Source organism: Lampetra fluviatilis, chromosome 4 (genome assembly GCF_964198595.1).
Source record: "Lampetra fluviatilis chromosome 4, kcLamFluv1.1, whole genome shotgun sequence".
Classification (NCBI taxonomy): Eukaryota; Metazoa; Chordata; class Hyperoartia; order Petromyzontiformes; family Petromyzontidae; genus Lampetra; species Lampetra fluviatilis.
The window spans coordinates 7390594-7408044 of NC_136278.1; the positions used below are offsets into that span (position 1 = coordinate 7390594).

Genomic DNA, 17451 nt, shown 5'->3' on the forward strand with positions numbered 1-17451 from the left:
AAAGGCGGTCGGTACCCCCATGCGTACCGTGCTGGTCGTCATAGGTGCTCGCTAACAGCACTTGCCCCAACAGTCTGTTAAGGCTATAACGGGGGAACGTTTTCTTAGCGGTTACAAGAGTTGGCAATTTGTGAACGCAGTGCTGAGATGCATCCACACGATGGTCCCAGAACTCAGCCTGCTCAGCCCCGCAGGCACCCCCCCTCCCCCAGCTGTTTCCAGCAATTGAGGGAGAGATGCACGGGCGTGGTAGAGGCGGTGCAGAGGAGGGGGGTGCGAGTGACTGGACCGGTCAGACCAGACCCAGGCTCGTGTGGATGGGTGGTGGTGGTGCAGTCTGTGACCAAATCCACCCTCCTCCCCCCTCCGTATAAAATACAGGCGCTCTGCCCGCGCTGGGCTTGCGGAGACACAAAACCGACTTCGGCGATGTGCTCTTGAACTCGGCTCTTCTCGGCTGCTCCGACTTGGTTCTGAGCTTAGTTGTGTGGGGTTTTTTTTCTCTCTACCGGATGTTACTCATCATAGACCGAGTTTATGGTCCATAGTCAACGAGTGAATGAAGTTGAAACGCACACCGAGTTAATTTACATTCATAAATTGAGGTCCGTTCATATACAAATATAGACTGCATTTTTTTTTCTGTACGTAGAATTGGCAAAAAATCTATAGCATCTTCATAGTAATTATTAGCGTCACTGAATTTGGGGATAGAGGTAAATTGAACAGCGTAGCCTGGCGACAGTGACCCGCGCAAGATGTTGCGGTGCGTGGTGCAGTCGGCCAGAGATCTTCCCAATGTGGAGAAATTCGGGAAGAAGAGTGACCCCTACACGAGGCTGACTTACAAAGGTGGGACGACGACGAATATTGTTCGACAATGTGCAGAGAACGCTTGCGTGTGTGTATATGTATGCACCATTATAATCGTTAAGTCATGGGCAATCCCACTGCCATCTCTCCGATTGAACAATCTATGCAGCACCAGCACAGGAGTAGCTGGTCCGGTGTTAACATCAGCCCTGGGGAGACAAAGGCGGTCGGACGTGGTGTGCCGGCCTTCATGGGTGATCGCTAAGAGCAGTTGTATATTGAAATGTATAATTCGCTGTGTTGTGTACGGACTCTTTTCTTGGTCTTTCTTTCTTGTGATGAGTTAAAATTATTTGAATTTTAAAAAAGTTTACGCGTTTGAAATAAATGTGCATTGTACAAATGAAAAACACTTGCATGTGATTTTTCTAACGCTAAATGTGTTTATTGGTTCCACCAACTCCATGTGACATGTAAAATAAATTTCGTTTGGTTAAACATCCTTAAAACATTTGCGTGGTGCACACACATGTCACGAAAGGATGTTGAAAAATGTTGGGAGGTAAGAGGGATGCAACAATCAATTGAATATTGTAGTTTTTTTTTAGTAAATATGTCCATGTATCAATCATCAGTAGCCGTGATGTCTCCACTGCTGGTTGAGTGCCTTTCCACTGCTGGATGAATGCCATCATTCGTCACCACTATAAATATGAATATTGCGTCACTGAAAAAAAATGGATTGCACGCAAGTTGCCATACATTCCAGTTATTATTTAAAGAACATTGAGGTTATTTTGTTTGCATGGCAGCTCGTGTGCAGTTACACAAAGTTCAGTTGTTGCCGTGAGAGCGCCCGTGCAACTATAACTTGTGTGCCTGCTATTGTTCGTAGAACCTTAACCGCTCCGCTGTAACCCAACCTATGTGTACGTTCACTGTACACACTACACACAGGCTTCGCAGTTCACTTACCAGGCAGGTGTGCATCGGCCGCCTGGTATACAGGAGGTCGTGGGTTCGATCCCGATCCTGACAATGCCTGTATATTTGGAGTTTGCATGTCTCTCCCCGTGGTCGCGTGGATTTTTCTCCGAGTCTTTCGGAGTTTCCCTCCACATGTAGACTCAACACGAGTTTGGAGTATTTGGCTGCGATACATTTCCACGTGATAAGCCACTTGGTTGAACTATCCGTTGTGGCCAGGTCGGTTCTGCAAAAAGCTTACCTAGCAAAAGATTGTTTTTTTTTAGGGTGCTGGTCACCCACCACCACCTCGTGTGCCGTGTCGGCCGTCATAGGTGCTCTCTAACAACACTTGTCCCAACAGTCTGATAAAAGCTATACGACTAGGGAACTTTGCTATCTTTGCATCTTAACCCTTTGTTATTGGACAATCAATGGAGTTCTGTATTATGATAGATTTTTATCCACATTTTGCAAAACAGGTATATAGGATGCCTGCCCGGTACAAGATTGTACATAGCTGTGTGACCATATCGCAAATGCGCCTCAAATCGAAGCGAATTATTTGGTGATGCCGAGTTGGACAGTGTTGCACAAGAACAAATAACAAAAACAAACTCAACACATTAATTAAACTGCCTTGAGTGGTTAGTACTTGACCGGGAGATGGCCTATGGTGAATACCACCAGGTGATTGTATGCTTGGGCTGCAATGTGGCCAGGAGATGATGGTTTGCCAATGGGAGGAATCCATCTGTGCGGAGTTTTTTGTGTTTTTTCTACCCTCGTATGCAAGGTGCGATTCGCCAGGTTCTTTGGTTTTCTCCTCCCACCACGCGCTGAAAACTCATGAATGTGGAATTGACCCAATGGCTCGGCGAGGCTTTTGCGACACTATAAAAGACATTGTTAATATACATACCAATACACCTTGTGTATGTGTTCGTAACAGGTGAACAGAAAAAGACGAAAACCATAGAAAACGAGTTGAATCCAGAATGGAACGAGGTGAGTGCTTTTCACCGTAAATGTCACTTTTTTTTATCAGGTTAAAATAATATCTCGTCACATGCTCTTTGCAAGGACACACCTTAGTCATTGGCTTTTCCGTTCATGGCTACAAAACGATAAGATACTTCAGCATATGCCAAGTGCAATGTAACCACGCCCCACTATCCCGTCCAACTGCTGATGCTGGAAAACCTTGCATTTGGTGTGTCCCAAAATTGTCTCCACTTCCTGGCAGACCTGGGACGCGGTGGTGAGATTAACCAACTCGCCTAGTATACAGAAGGTCGTGGGTTCGAACGGGACCCTGATGCCTGTATATTTGGAGTTTGCATGTTCTCTCTGTGATCGGTGGATTTTTATCAGGGTCCTCCGGGTTTTCCCTCCACATTTCGAAATATGCGTTTAAGAGTATTGGGCTGCTATACATGGCCACATAAGCCACTTCGTTGAGCTATCATTTGTGATAACCAGGTCGCTTCTGAAAAAGAGCTATGGAGCTTAGTGGGCCTTACCTGGTAAAATATAAAGTTAGTTGGATAGACTTAAATTTGGCCTTTCTTAAAGTATGTTTTACTACTTTCGCATCGTACGTAGCCAACCGTGCGAAATGGAGGTGCGGCACAATTTCTCTAAAGGGCAGTTTCTCAAGCTGGGCTTTGGGAGAAAATGCTAAACACGTTCATCAATTACACTTCCCTAAAAGGAAAATGTACGCATATAAAGGTGACATTCCAGACATTGGCTGATCTGCTATGAACAAAGCCCATTGCCCCGAACGACACCTGCGATGGGGTTTTTCCCCTTTTGGATGGCAGTACTGACGCCAACTGCAGCTTCAGAATTTTGAGTACTGCATTATATTCATTACAGATAAAACGTTGCTTATGTTACAGATGTCACGTTGCTTGTACGCACTGCACCAGAGAGGATTTGCATTGGTGTATATCATAAGCACCGCACGGTCGTTGATATTGTTTGAAGGATGCTTGCCATTTCCGTCGTAATTCGAGTATGAACAATGCACAAAATGTCCAAACTGTCCACCACTTTTCCAAATGCAAATTTGTATTTTGAGAGGCGTTGACCTTGCCCGCAGAGCAGGTAAATACTTGAGAATTATTTAAAATTGCTCACGAACTAGCGTCTCATATTGACAAGGTGGCAGAGTTACAATTATAACAAAAACAGGCTTACAGGACTCTTGAATGAAATTAACACATTCGCCAATAACACTGTGGCCTTAAAAAGAACAAATATATTGCAGGCAACGTTTCGGGCAATGGCCCTTCACAACGCACAGAGAGGCGAGAGGCAGAATATTGATTAAGATGATTTTCATTATCACGCTACAATTGTTGATAGCATTGAAACGCGATTTGCAAATTCTCATCCTAAAACAAATTGTCGTCATCGTCCTCATTGTATCTAACCTGCACAGAGATGAGCCCCTGTGTGCACGGTAATTACCCCTTCATGTGCACACGGCCACCAAAGCCAGTCAAGTTGTATTTAAGTAGTTTTTTTATTATTATATAGGGAAGCATTCTCTATTCTGCTTCATACGAGCGTTTAAGTGGTCCAACCTGCACAGCATTGATGCCTCAGGGAAGGTCCCATCGCCACGCCTGTTTTACCGAAACTTCTAACCTAACAATAGGGTTTAAAATATGCATGCGTGTGTCTCGAGCTAGCTAGCTTACCTGCATCGTAGGCAGCTGTGGTGGTCACCTGTGGGTGGCAATGTATTGTAATACTATGGATATCTTGCAGCATTGCTTGTCCGTGACAATGGGGTTTAAAAAAAATGAAATTAACGTGAATGCTAAATAATGTGCTATAGATGAGCAACCTTGAAGAATATACCCCAGGACTTTCTAAAACCAGTTGTCTCACTTTTAATGGCATTTCTGTCAACCAATCATCCGGCCACACCCAGTGCGTTTCCAACAAAAAAATAAGTTGCTTTGGTCATATCAAGGACAAAGATCCCCCGTATAGCCTTTAACAGACTGCTGGGGCAAGTGGTGTTAGTGAGCACCTATGAAGGCCGGAACGGGTACACGAGGGCATCGGTGACCAGCAGCACGCCCGGACACCTTAATCTCCTGAGTGATGTTTACACACTGCACAAGGTACTCGTTTGAGGCTGAGTCGACCTAGGAGAGGTCCAGGACCGGTTCATATCATCGTCACTTGTGTTGGTGGCCGTGACCGGAAATCGAACTCGGATCGCCGGGTTCATATCGCAGTGCGCTAAGCACTGCATGACCGCTCCACACAGCACGTCCCTTTGGCAGTCCACTGATGGATGACAGCCTCTCCATGCTGTGCAGTTCGTCGGTGGTTCTTTTGACCATACTTCACCGCTGATCAGTGTGGCTTGATGAAGATGGGGGGAGTACAGAGCAGCACAGAAGTACAGCACAGCAATGGAATCTGCTCCACTGCCTACCAAGGTCGACTCCAATCCTGCATAGCTTCCGATTTCATCTGGGATTGGGTACAACTGCAGTGCTGTAGACTGCTTCAGATGATGTATTAGCCCAATGAGTCATCCTCTTGTAAAGCGAAACGATTTAATCGTATTATGTTGAACTTCTTCCGCACCGTACATAGCCTACCATGCAAATCGGAGGTGCGGGGGAAGGACTGCAAACTAAACACAAAGCCGTTCTAAAAAAAATAAAATAATAAGAGAATAAAATGTGTACATCAGACAAGAATAAGTACAATTTTAACAACACGAATAGCTTTACTTCAACCTGGGAACCTTCAACCAAGTGATGAATGTTTGTGGAATCCACAGGCCCATTTTACTTGGCCAAAGTGATTCACCGTCGCCTGGCAATGCAGATGACTTCCTCTCCCACAACAAATAAAAAAATGTTGGAAAAACTTCGCCTGGGCCACAGTCTCTCTCACTGTACCGCATTTGGCAGTTTGGGAGAATGAACGGAAATTCCAAAGGGGGCCTTAAAGAGCCACATTCGGAGCGGCGCGCGGGCACTCTCCGTGCGCGCGCGTCTCTCGCAGCGTGCGGAGGAGCGTGAGCATTGCCAGGACGCTTGCCGACAGAGGCCATAAACACCACGGCGCTGGGTGCTCTTGAGGGCAACTGGAAGGTGGCTGTCAAGGCCACCTCCGCAGTACGGGGTTGACTTGCGCTTTGCAGTCGTGTGAGGCTTCGGAAGACACGCTGAAGGCTCACGGTCAAGAGTCTTTATTTAGACTGGAGGAATCCGATGAGCTATGAAGCTCTTCTTTTCCATAGATTTGCAGTATAGGCTGGTCAGAAAGCCGCATCCTACTGCACATGTGGAAAATTAAATGGCAGAAATTTAAAAAAGCTCTGCAGTGTGCGACTGTGGTCATCCAGAACAGACTGTACAACATGACACAGTGCCCGATCCACAGATACGGAGACCTCCCAGCGTTACACTCCACTGCTCCTGATGCGGTTATCTGGCCGGACCACCAGAATGTGAAATTGTAGGTGTTGCCCTGCATCTACATCATCCATACAGAGGAAGCAAACTGACAGTTTTACGACATTAGTGTGAATATTCCAGCCGCCATATACGTCGAAAGCTCCCCACCCGCGTGCCCTCCGTCATTCTTTTCTCAGTGGGAGGTCGTTCATTCGATTCTACTGCCCCCCCATAGCCTGGCTGGACACTTTGTTCACCCGGATAACCATGCTGTCAGCTGCCTGTTCAAGTTCAATACGTTTTTATCAAAGTCTGCCCATGACCGACTAACGCTATCTATACAATAAAATGTAACGATTTTTTTTTACGGGCTCTCAGTGTGGTCGAATATATAAATCCACATTGTATTGTGTTCTTACAATGGCAAAGGCGAATAACAAAAAAAAATCGATGTGGGGTAGGGCTGAACGATTAATCTATTTCAAATCGAAATTTGAAACAATGCGATTAGCAAATGGCAAAGGCTGCAATTTTTTTGCGATTTGAAAAGTCCTATTTTTTGGAATTGCTTAATTTTTTATTATTATAACTTTATTTAACTTAACAATTGTTTTATGTTTGATCGTTGTATTTTTTTTTATAAGTACATGTTGGAAGCCATTCATATCATTCAAGTTCTCATCCTTGCATTAGAATATATAGAGCAGTCCATATTTTGATGGTATCATGTGGTAATGCTCCATCACATGTTATAAATCTTACACAGTGAATATTGAACTGAAGCTTGACTTTAATTTTTTAAATCGCAAATCAAATCGCAATATCTGTCAGAAAAACCGCAGTTAGATATTTTCCCCAAATCGTTCAGCCCTTGTGTGGGGTGGGAGAAAGACTTATCTAAGAGGAGAGAGAGAGGGTTGTAGTTTTCATTTAATATCATGGCATTAGCGGGTGTAGTCGTTCATCCCTCCAGGCAATTCAACTGTCGACTTGCGATTCTAAAATCAAAATGATCATAGTCACAGTGGCTGCAAGCGTCACATTAAATGAATTTGCATAGATTTGATCAAAAGATCGAATCTACATGCGTGTTTTGTACATCTATCGTGGGTTTGGGGGATGGAATTGCTAAATTGTTTGCGTCGTTATATTGCATGATCGAACAATTAAAAGGGCCCCTTTTTTTGGTCTACTGCTGGATGAGGAGCTCCCCACGCCTACGTGGCCTGCGGAGGTTATTTGACCGTGGCTTGTGGAGGTTATTGGACCATGTTTCGCCAAGCTGCTTCGAAGGGTGGGAGCATAGTACAGTGCAACAATGGATTGACTCGGCTGCGACATTAATGCACGCGGTTGATGTGTGTTTTTCACCGACACCTAAATGTCGACAATCCGCACATCGATCACCTCGGCCGATGTGTGTCAAATTCAAAGTCCCGCATACAAGTCGCGTGGGATGCCTCGCCTCCACGGAATGTGGGTGATGTGTCCATAAAGGGTACGATGCGTGTCAAATATAGCAACACCGATTGTTGCTTTTAAGCGAGGTTGATTGCACGTTTTGCTTTGAAATGTGTTCAGTAAACGAGCAACTTTGTTTCATACCCGAAAGGTCGCGTGCGCCCCCCCATGCCCCTTACACAATTGAGTGTTTAAGTTTAACTAATTCATCAACCGGAACCAGTCTGGGCAGTATGAACACATTGAATAGTGCCCAGGGCACAACATGCATTTTAAAATGCGTACAGCTTGCGAGGTGATCACGAGACGCCACTGTATTGCCACGACCGACATCACCAGAGCCATATTCTGCAGCCCTCCTTTGTCAACTCATCGCCGTGCGGGTCGCGGGGGTTAAATTTTTTGACCATACTTCACCCACGCTGGTCGGTGTTGGTTGACGAAGGCGCGGAGCAGCATAGACATTGAGTCACTAATGCATTTTGCTCCACTGCCCTTCCCTACCAGCCCTGCCGCACCCTTAAATACACCTTTCCACACGTGAATTAGATGCGGACACCTCATGCGCGAGTGGAATATCAGACTCTCCTGAGTGCGACTGTGGCTACAAGCACTCAACCACGGACTGTGTGACTTTTCACTGCCCCAAATACACATTGATTGTGGCCTATCTTCAATCTACCAACTGTCTAGACCAAGCAAGCTGGATGGCTAAACCACTGGTAAACCGAATGTCTTGATAGCCCCCACTTTATCGGCCACACGAGGTCATCCAACAACACTTCATTGTGCATGGTGTTCGTCCATCGGAGCACTATCCAAGCTCAATCCTGCTTGATTTACATTTCACAATATTAGGCGCATTCCGGTTGATTTAGCCATAGGCCCGGCATGCATCGCTACAAAACACGATGATTTGTATTTACTGGATATGGTCTCTCAAGGCAATTTCCTCTCTAGATCCGGCACTAAATTCAGAATATGCACATGTTATTTAAAGTAAGGTGCAGTTGAAAATTGCATTACAGGTAAGAGACGCTCTTTTGGGATCCCTCTTCAACAAATGACCGCTCAAAACTTAAAAAAATAACTTTTTTACACCACTGAAACCTCATTTGCCAGTAGCAAAATACGATAATTGGTTTTTTACCCTTTTATCTGGCAACAAAACTGACACCTTTTTTACAAGGTGTCATGTTTGCATTGACCACAATACCTGCAGTCGAAATGCAAACAAAAAAACATAACTGCTAATATATGCACTGTCCTTGAAATTGATTGGTCCACACCCGAGACAGCTTTCTTTAGAGCCTAGTCTCACATGGTGTTGGACCAGATGACGCCAAAAGGCGCACAACTCAAGGACAATGCACCATCAGAGTATGAGACTGTGCAATTGTAGACTGTGCAGCAGCAAAACCATTGGAATAATCTGATATTTTTATTGAGGTGACTAAAGTACAAAATATATGGACCTCTCAAGACCATGTAAGAATTGGGAGTAGCGGAGGCTCGGTGATACGTGAACAGCTGTACTGTTAACTCGGCCACCTGAGTTTCGATTCCTGGCCATGGCTAACGTCGGCGTGCCACCACCAGGCCGCACTGACCAGCGTGACGGTCAAACAAAACCCCCACGACTGACAACGGCACGGGGGAGGCCTCCATCCAGCAGTGCATTGACCGATGGTGTAAATCACCAAGAGCCACTCCAGGCAAAGTTCTCTCTTTGCCTGGAGTGGCTCTTGGTGATTTACACCATACAGAATATATGGACCTTGCCTCGGGAGACCTCGGGTGCAAACAAATAGTGCATATGACCAGAATCTCTCTCTCGGTATCGTGGAAAAAGAAAACTAAACAAGCATTCAAATCGCGTAAAATTTTACGTGAACGAATTGAGGCATGCGTTACGCTGTTTACTTGGTCACACGCAGGCGATTGAATCAAACATTTTTTAAAGTAAGTAGTTTAAAACAGGGGTGAGGAACTTTTAGCATTATATCACATGCTCAACTACAACTGCTGTCAAACTTCCTCGGGAAAAACAAAGCAACCTGTGAAAATAAGGGGAATGAATAAAAAAAAAGTGTGTCCATGTTCTTTTCAGCCGGCCGTCAACATTTCCGCACCTAGGTTTGAGTGAACTCCGGCGACAAACAGGACGGGCGCGCACCGCGTCTGGCCAGCTGGATACTGATTTAATAAACCGTTGTCCAGATGGAAGTGATGCCCTGATCGTTTCTTCCTGCGGAGAGCGGCTCCTTCGTGCGTTGCGGTGTCAGGACCCCTGGCTGCGAGCCAAGTGAAACACATGTGGGCTATACGCTGGGGGGTTTTAGGAGCTGCCACCATGGGAACCCGTTTCCTGTTGCCCAATACCCCCAGTCACTCCTCGAGTGTGTAGGCATGTGCGGACGTTTGTTTCAGAGAATAAGTTCAACTTTGAAATACATTATTTGTATGTAAAGATAATGTGGTGGAGCTGTGGTGCATAGGTTTGTGCGCTGTGCTACGAACCCATCGCTAACATCGGTTCTGGGTCTGGGTCTACTCCCGTCACCGCAACCCACACCGACCGGTGTGGTGAAGTATGGTCAAACTACCACAATGGCCGACATGACGTGTGGAGGTCTTCTTTCAGCAGATGATTGACAAAGGGTTGTGAAGTATGTAGTTTAATTATTGTAATTAAAAATATACATTATACTCAACTTAATATCCCAATGATGTTTAGGGGTTTTAAAACAATGGCAATGTATGTATAATTGCCCGCTTGAAAGGTTTGCGCGTTGTCTTTGTGAGTGCATAAGGAGATACTTTGTGTGTGTTAGGTCAGCCTTTGGCCAGACCTTTTGAGTCGCCCTTCAATTATTTTTAATTAAATCTGTAAAATGACGAGGAAACCCCATCGTAAAAGAATAGTGCCGCGCGGTAAAATCATAAATTTCAAACAACGCACAGAAAATGCACGCAAGCCGTGTGCTCTTGACTCATTCTGTGCGTCGCTTGAAACTCTAAATTAGATTTAAACGTGGGGTCATGTGTCAAAGCATTTGTATTTTTTTTACTCAACGAGTTGCACTTCCTGGCTCACTGCTGTGACAAGAGTATGTGCAAATAACAATGTGTATTGTTACATACAAATATTTGTCCATAAAACGATTTGCATTCAATTTGTTTTCCACTGAAAATGCAGAATACACATGGAGTACTATATACAACACTGGCTGAAAATAATCACAGTGAGCCTTTAAATGAAACAAATAAATGCGTGCCATTGCATTGGGCCATGAAGGTCCATTGCCTGAAACATTGCATTAATCGTGAGCAAACGATCCTGATTATGATTTGTTATTTTGTGCACAAGTAGTTCGTTTTCTATGACTGATGCACACCCCTCTGTGTTTGGCTGACACCAGGCTCTGGAGTTCGACTTGAAGGGGTTTCCTCTGGAAGCTTCCTCGGTGCTCGTGGTGGAGGTGAAGGACTACGAGAAGATCGGGAAAAGTCGGTACGGTCTCCCTCTTCTTGCCTTGCGCGCGGCGCTTGTCCTCAATGGAAACGCGAGTGGTTGTGTGCATAACAACAAGTATTTGCTGAAAAGCAAATACCGTGTTTTTCCTTCTGCTTTCAATGCAAACTCGATCAACGTTGGCTTCCATTGACTGTACACTTGCGACGCGACAACTCCTTTTGAACGAAACATTTTCTATGATGTGATATCAGCTTTGTAGTCCTTCGTATATACCTTTTTACTGAATGCACGTAGATATTGCGCGGGCTGAGAGGGTCGCGTGGAAACTCTGCGAACTTGACGTCGCGTTTGCAAAATGCAACTTACCAATTCGCGAACATGACCCATTGTGGCGTCACGAACAGGGTTGGGCGTTGTAGGTAGCTGATTTCGCGGCAAATCACCCGCCGAGTTGGTCGCGATGCCGGTCAACGCCACACTGTGGGCCAGAGGTTGCACTCCCCTCGTCCTGGAAAGTAAAGGGTAACAATAGCCAGACAAAAGAGGACGTACAAACGCTGCAAAGCAAATTAAAGCTTCACCGGCTCTCTTTTAACGGTCAGTTATTTACTGCCAACCGACTGAGGATTTTTTTTTACTTCCCGTTAACCGGCACTTTGGTTGACGTGTCTTTTGTTGCCGGAGCACAATGCCACATTTGGCAAATAATCTTTGCGTATGAGCAGTCTTATTGAACATTGGTGCTGTTTTGGCATTTACACAACCGACACGGGCAACGGCTTGCCCAATAGAAATAGAAAAAGATTATGATGACCCACTTTCGTGGAATACGTTTTCCAAGAGGAGTGCTTGCAAACGATAAAGTATTGCGCAGCAGGACTTCCGAAAACCAGGGTGTCTTGTCAGAAGTGCCTGATGCAACTTAAGAGAGGCTCTTGCAGTTTGAAACCAGCATTACCAACTTAAAGAGGCCTCAATCTGGAAGGAATTAAATTAACTACAAAGATTGGATTTCAGGGTCAGGGCTACGGAAGTGCCTGCCAAGTGGCGTTTAAGTTCTCGAAGCTTTCATTAGTTGGTTGAAGACTCATATTTAACATTAAACTGGTTAATATATGTATAACCCTGCAGGTAACGAACTTTTGTTGACAGTTGTACATAAATGCAGTATCTCACCGTGCTTGAAACGCGCAGTGAATTGTGGAATTGTGAGAAGTGAAAATGCATTGGCAACATCGGCCCCTTAAAAGTGCCTCAGCTGATTTTTCAAAGCAGCCCTCTTGTCATGCCAGTCGTGCAGGGTTACTTGACCAGACTTCAACAGATTCGTCATTGTGGGGTTTTAAGGCAGGGAGCATAGACATTCTAAAACAACACAAAATCATACTCTTAGTTCATTCGGTAAAGTCACGTAGGTAAAAAATGAAATTAAAATTAATAAAAATAAAATAAAATCACGACGTTTCGGAGGCAACACAAGTCTCCGTCATCAGGTGGGACCGTCACAGCCAGATTTGCTGCATCAAGTGACTTTACCGAAAGAACTAAGAGTATGAATCCTTGCAGTCACGAAAGCTTCAAATCTAGAACAAAAAATCAATTAACTTTATATAGCTTTGTTCATAAAAATTGCATCTCGCAATCGCTGAGGTACCAAAGCTGGAAGGCTGCCAGGCGATGAGCCGCACCAGCAATTATATGAAGCTGTTTTCAGCCAATCGGTGAGTGTTTATACACGTGGGAGAAAACCAGTGTACATCCGGCGAAAACCCACCCATGCGAGGGGGCAACACTCTATCCCACACAGAAGGGACTGATGCCATTCGTCCACACTTTGCTGTATTGCATTATGCAGGCAAGGGTATAGCACCTTCACGTCCACGGGAAGGGAGTCTCGCAACATTTATGATTTTCCCGATCCACCAATCCTCACTGCCCCTACAGTGCTGGGTTACAGGCCACGTGCAGCACAGCCACCACGTAGTTCGGGCATATGAAGTGCAGTCGGACAATGAATTTTGATGCATTCCCCTTTCCTGCTCACCACATAGTCCCGCATCCTATGACAACCTGTTTTTGTGCACGACTGATCAGACAAGCGCAGTTTTTGTAGATAAGATTCACAAATAGCGCCCTCCCACCCCCTCCCCAAATCAACACAATTACTTAAAAATTCAAATTTCATTGCCTTCACCTTGAAAAATGTTAACTTCCTCGCAGGGTATACAGGAGGTCGTGAGTTTCCATGTTCTCTCCGTGGTTGCGTGGATTTATCTCCTGGTCCTTCAGTTTTTCCCTCTACATTTAGAAACATGCGTTTAGAGTATTTGGCTGCTATAATTTCCACATGATAAGCCACTAAGTTGAGCTATCGTTTCCGAAAAAGAGCTATATAGTTCAGTGGGCCTTACCTGGTAAAATGAAAATAGTAGTAGTGGTATGGTAAGTCTAAGTCAACAATGGCCGACAAGGACCTACATACAGTAGGGGAACCAAAATATTGCCCAGCGTTTGGCTAACACGTAATCAAACACCGACAACTGAATGAGTGACTCGCTGCTATGTGTTCGTATGTTAAACACTGTTATGTTTACAAAACAGCCTTGGCTTAAAATGGCACGCGGTGTCCCGTACGGCCCCTTGCAAGGGTACACTTTGGGTTTCCATTAAAAGCAAAAGCTGCCAGTTGTTTCTGTGCAAAAAGCACAGGGATGTGCCATTGAGTACAGTATCTTGTCTGTGTCAGATGGTTGAGAGTGTCACTTAATTAGGGCAACTTGATCAGTTCCAAGTTGGTTGGTGAATGCAACATTCCATTGTGCCTAAAAGAAGAGTTTTTAATTGATGCATATTACCTGCTACGACATGCAGATGAAATATTTGACAATTACAAAGCAGCATGCTTGTAATTGCATTGAGAGACCGGAAGAGGAAAACATGGATTACAAAATGTCCACAAATTCGAGATGACATCTTGACCATTTAGAAATTTAAGTGGGCTTTGGCAGGACAGTCAGAGAAGGGATGATGACCAGTGGACAAACGTAAATGGCATTTGCAGCCAAAGTAGGGCATACGCCCAATGGGGCCATCCTCCGGAGATGGAGTGATGAAATCGACTCGTGTGTGGCAGCTAGGTTGTTCTTTGAATGTTGAACTTCTTTCGCACAGTACGTAGCCAACCGTGCTTATCGGAGGTGGGGAAGGATTACAAACACAAAGCAGTTATAAAATCTATAATTAATTTTGAATCCTAGAATGAGTTCTCAATCATTGTCATGTGTTGCATCACGTGACAATGATTGATGATGACAGCATGGGTAGGGCCTTCATCCGGCAGTGGATAGATTGAGGAAGTTGATGAAATGCAACTGCAAGTCAAGGCGACCTAATAAGCCAGATCATAAATATTGCGGAGAAATTCCCCGTGCGAGTTGACGTGGGGGCACCACTGGTGGATCTTATTGTTCGCTTTGAGCCACGATAACAACTCCCCCTTATCCAGTCACCCATGGACAAATAAGGAAACTTGGATGAATTCGTCGCCACTTTTGGGTTAAATTATCTGCGATATGGTGCAGATACTTGGATTAATTCAGCCGCTGCATTGACTGCTCAGTTCCGCGCAATTCCCTTGAAACACGAAAACTTTACCACCTCTGGCAACCTTTAATGTGCTGTGAAGAAGGGTCTGCCCAAAATGTTTCCTATATATTATTTCTTTAAGGCAGGATTATGAATACATTAACGAGTTATTGTTCACTCTTGCTTGTGCACCACTGCCAAAGCAGCCGCATCACTCAACAATGTATTTTAGGCATGCTTCCTCCCCAAGGGTAGATGCAAAGTGATATAATGACTTCTCTGTGCTATCCTCTTGCCCTTAAAAAAAACAGTACATGATCGGAGTGATTGCAGATCAATTGGGCGCTGTGAATGAAAACAATGCAACTGTTTATATAACGTGTTTACTTTTGTGCCGCTGGTGCAGTTTGCTGGGATCGGCACAGATCCAGCTGCACGAGCTGCTGACGAAACCGGGAAACACCAACAGTTACGTCTTGACCCTTGTGAGCGAAAAGCAGCAGTCAACGGGGGTGAGTGCACGCACGCACACACACACCCACCCCGGCTCTCTGGGGCTATCCCCGTAGCTGAGGGCCGATGTCCATGACCGATGCTCTCTGCCTTTTAGAGATCTACATCATCTCTCATGGAGAGCCTCGCCCAACTGTTTACCAAGAAGATGAATCCCTGCAGTCACGAAAGCTTTAAATCGAAATTCAACTGTTCACTGTCCAACCAACTGATCCCTTTTCATCTTGGTCCACTTTTCCCCTTCACATTTTCCATGCTTGTGAAATGGAAGGGAAGAGGGATGGGGGGCCGTTCTGTACCAACACCACCTTCCTTTTCATCATATTTATCAGTAATTGCTGCTTGCATTCTCATTGGACACCTCTTAATTCTAAATAATAATTGTCTCAACAGATTTCTGTTCTCCTGTAGCTGGACATATCAAACGTATTTTGTCTTTTCATCTCTTCCATCCACAGCAGCTTTTTCACTTCATCTCGCCCTACGCTGCACACCAAAGCTGTTCATATATCCCACCTCTCCTCTCACACACCTAATTCATGATTACAGAACGGCCACAGTATAGAACGTGCATGGAGAAAATGACATCCAGCAGTCGACCCTATCGATTAATTGGGGGTATGCGGGGCGGTAAGGATTTATTGGGTATTTGTGGTATATTAGGATAAATAGCGGGGGGGCAGTTGTCATTATCTTTGTGTTGCACTGCATGCTGGGCTGTATTTGTCCTGCCCTGTGTGCCCACACCCCTTGTTAGGCCACGCTCTCCATGCAAGTGGGCTACGTACCTCCACCAGGGACTGGTCCCCCGCCCAGCCAGCGGGGCCCTGGGGATCCCGTGGAAAAACAAGATGCCACAGGTATGGAGCACAGAGGAGGCTTTGCGTTATCTCAGGGGTGGAACGACGCTTCAATGTAATCCATTTGTATATCGATTTCGACACTCGTGACCGAACATGCACTGAATCACACGTGGTCTCGTCTCGATATGTGTATGTCGTTGGTTGGTTTACCCATGCAGCCAAGAGATGTTGTAAGCATTCACCGGAGCGTTAAAATAAGAACCAATGTTTGAAAATGTAATCTTTGATGATTCATTGAATCGACAGGTGGCTGCAGACCATTCAACATTTTTCTAACTCTGGTGTTTTTGCGTAGTCACAAGACTTCCCACGAATCTTTCCATTCCTGAGACTTGGAAATGCCCTGACGTGAATTTAATTAGAAATGTAATTCAATTTAATTGGATTCGGTGCGGAAACTCTGGTGATTAAAATAAAGCAAGTGTTTGCGTTAAAAAGTATTGCACTTCTCTGAAAGTGTCTGCTGAACAGTTTCATAGCTTTTTGCAGTGGTTGATTTTGCATGTCAATGCATCATCAATACCAGAATGTAAGACCAACATTAGCATTATTGTATTTTATGAACTAACAGACTAAACCCCTCATTCGAGACCCAAACATTGCCCCTATTCTCTTTGACATATTCCTTAAAGATACCGGTGGAACCATTAACCGCATGAGAACATCAACAGGCCGATGCGCACCTCAAGATGATAAGCCAGCGTGATTGTGGCCATGAAATCCAAACCGCGGTCCATTTCATAAACCACTCTAGTTGCCCGCCCCCCCCTTCGACAGAGGATTAGCAAAACTACACAAACTCTCTCCTGAAGCCACATCGTGGCTAGCATACCTTGGCACAATGGTAGTTGGCTCGTAAACACACCTCCATCCTAAGCAGGAACAAGGAGGCGTTCACACATTTTACGTATCTGAAAACTGACGGTGAGGAATAATTGTTGAATTATGTAACCGACTCCAACCATGATTTGATAAGTTGATTTAAAAAAAAAATGTATTCATGAAAGGCGTTTTTGTCAAATTTTTTACCGTCTTGTTGATATTATTTATTGTGCTTATCTGTCTCGTACAGTTTTGTTCACTCCCGTTCAACTGTATTTAACAGTGTCGCTGCACATAACGTTCTTACATTCATTGTATGTAGTTGATATTCAGACAAACGAATGTATGCATGTATGGTGAGGTGAAGAATGTATTTGCATTGATGCATATATCACTACATATCCAATGAAAGCATAACATTTTCTCAGTTACTTGTTTAACACACAATCGCCCAGAGCTTTAATCCGTTGTATAACCGTACAAGTTGGTTCATGCGTAACCATGAAAGAGA

General features: G+C 44.8%; 1 protein-coding gene across 2 annotated transcripts in view; it reads left to right on the top strand.

Moving 5' to 3' along the window:
* Positions 1 to 417: 417 nt before the first annotated feature.
* The window catches only part of LOC144931532 (myoferlin-like), an 87645-nt gene continuing 70611 nt past the window's right edge, over positions 418 to 17451 (top strand). For both annotated transcript variants that reach the window (XM_078855483.1, XM_078855484.1), the window contains exons 1-5: positions 418 to 852; positions 2732 to 2787; positions 11102 to 11193; positions 15149 to 15254; positions 16013 to 16115. In XM_078855483.1, the coding sequence (XP_078711609.1) occupies positions 759 to 852; positions 2732 to 2787; positions 11102 to 11193; positions 15149 to 15254; positions 16013 to 16115 (451 nt within the window). In that variant the 5' untranslated portion in view covers positions 418 to 758. The remainder of the gene's footprint in view (positions 853 to 2731; positions 2788 to 11101; positions 11194 to 15148; positions 15255 to 16012; positions 16116 to 17451) is intronic.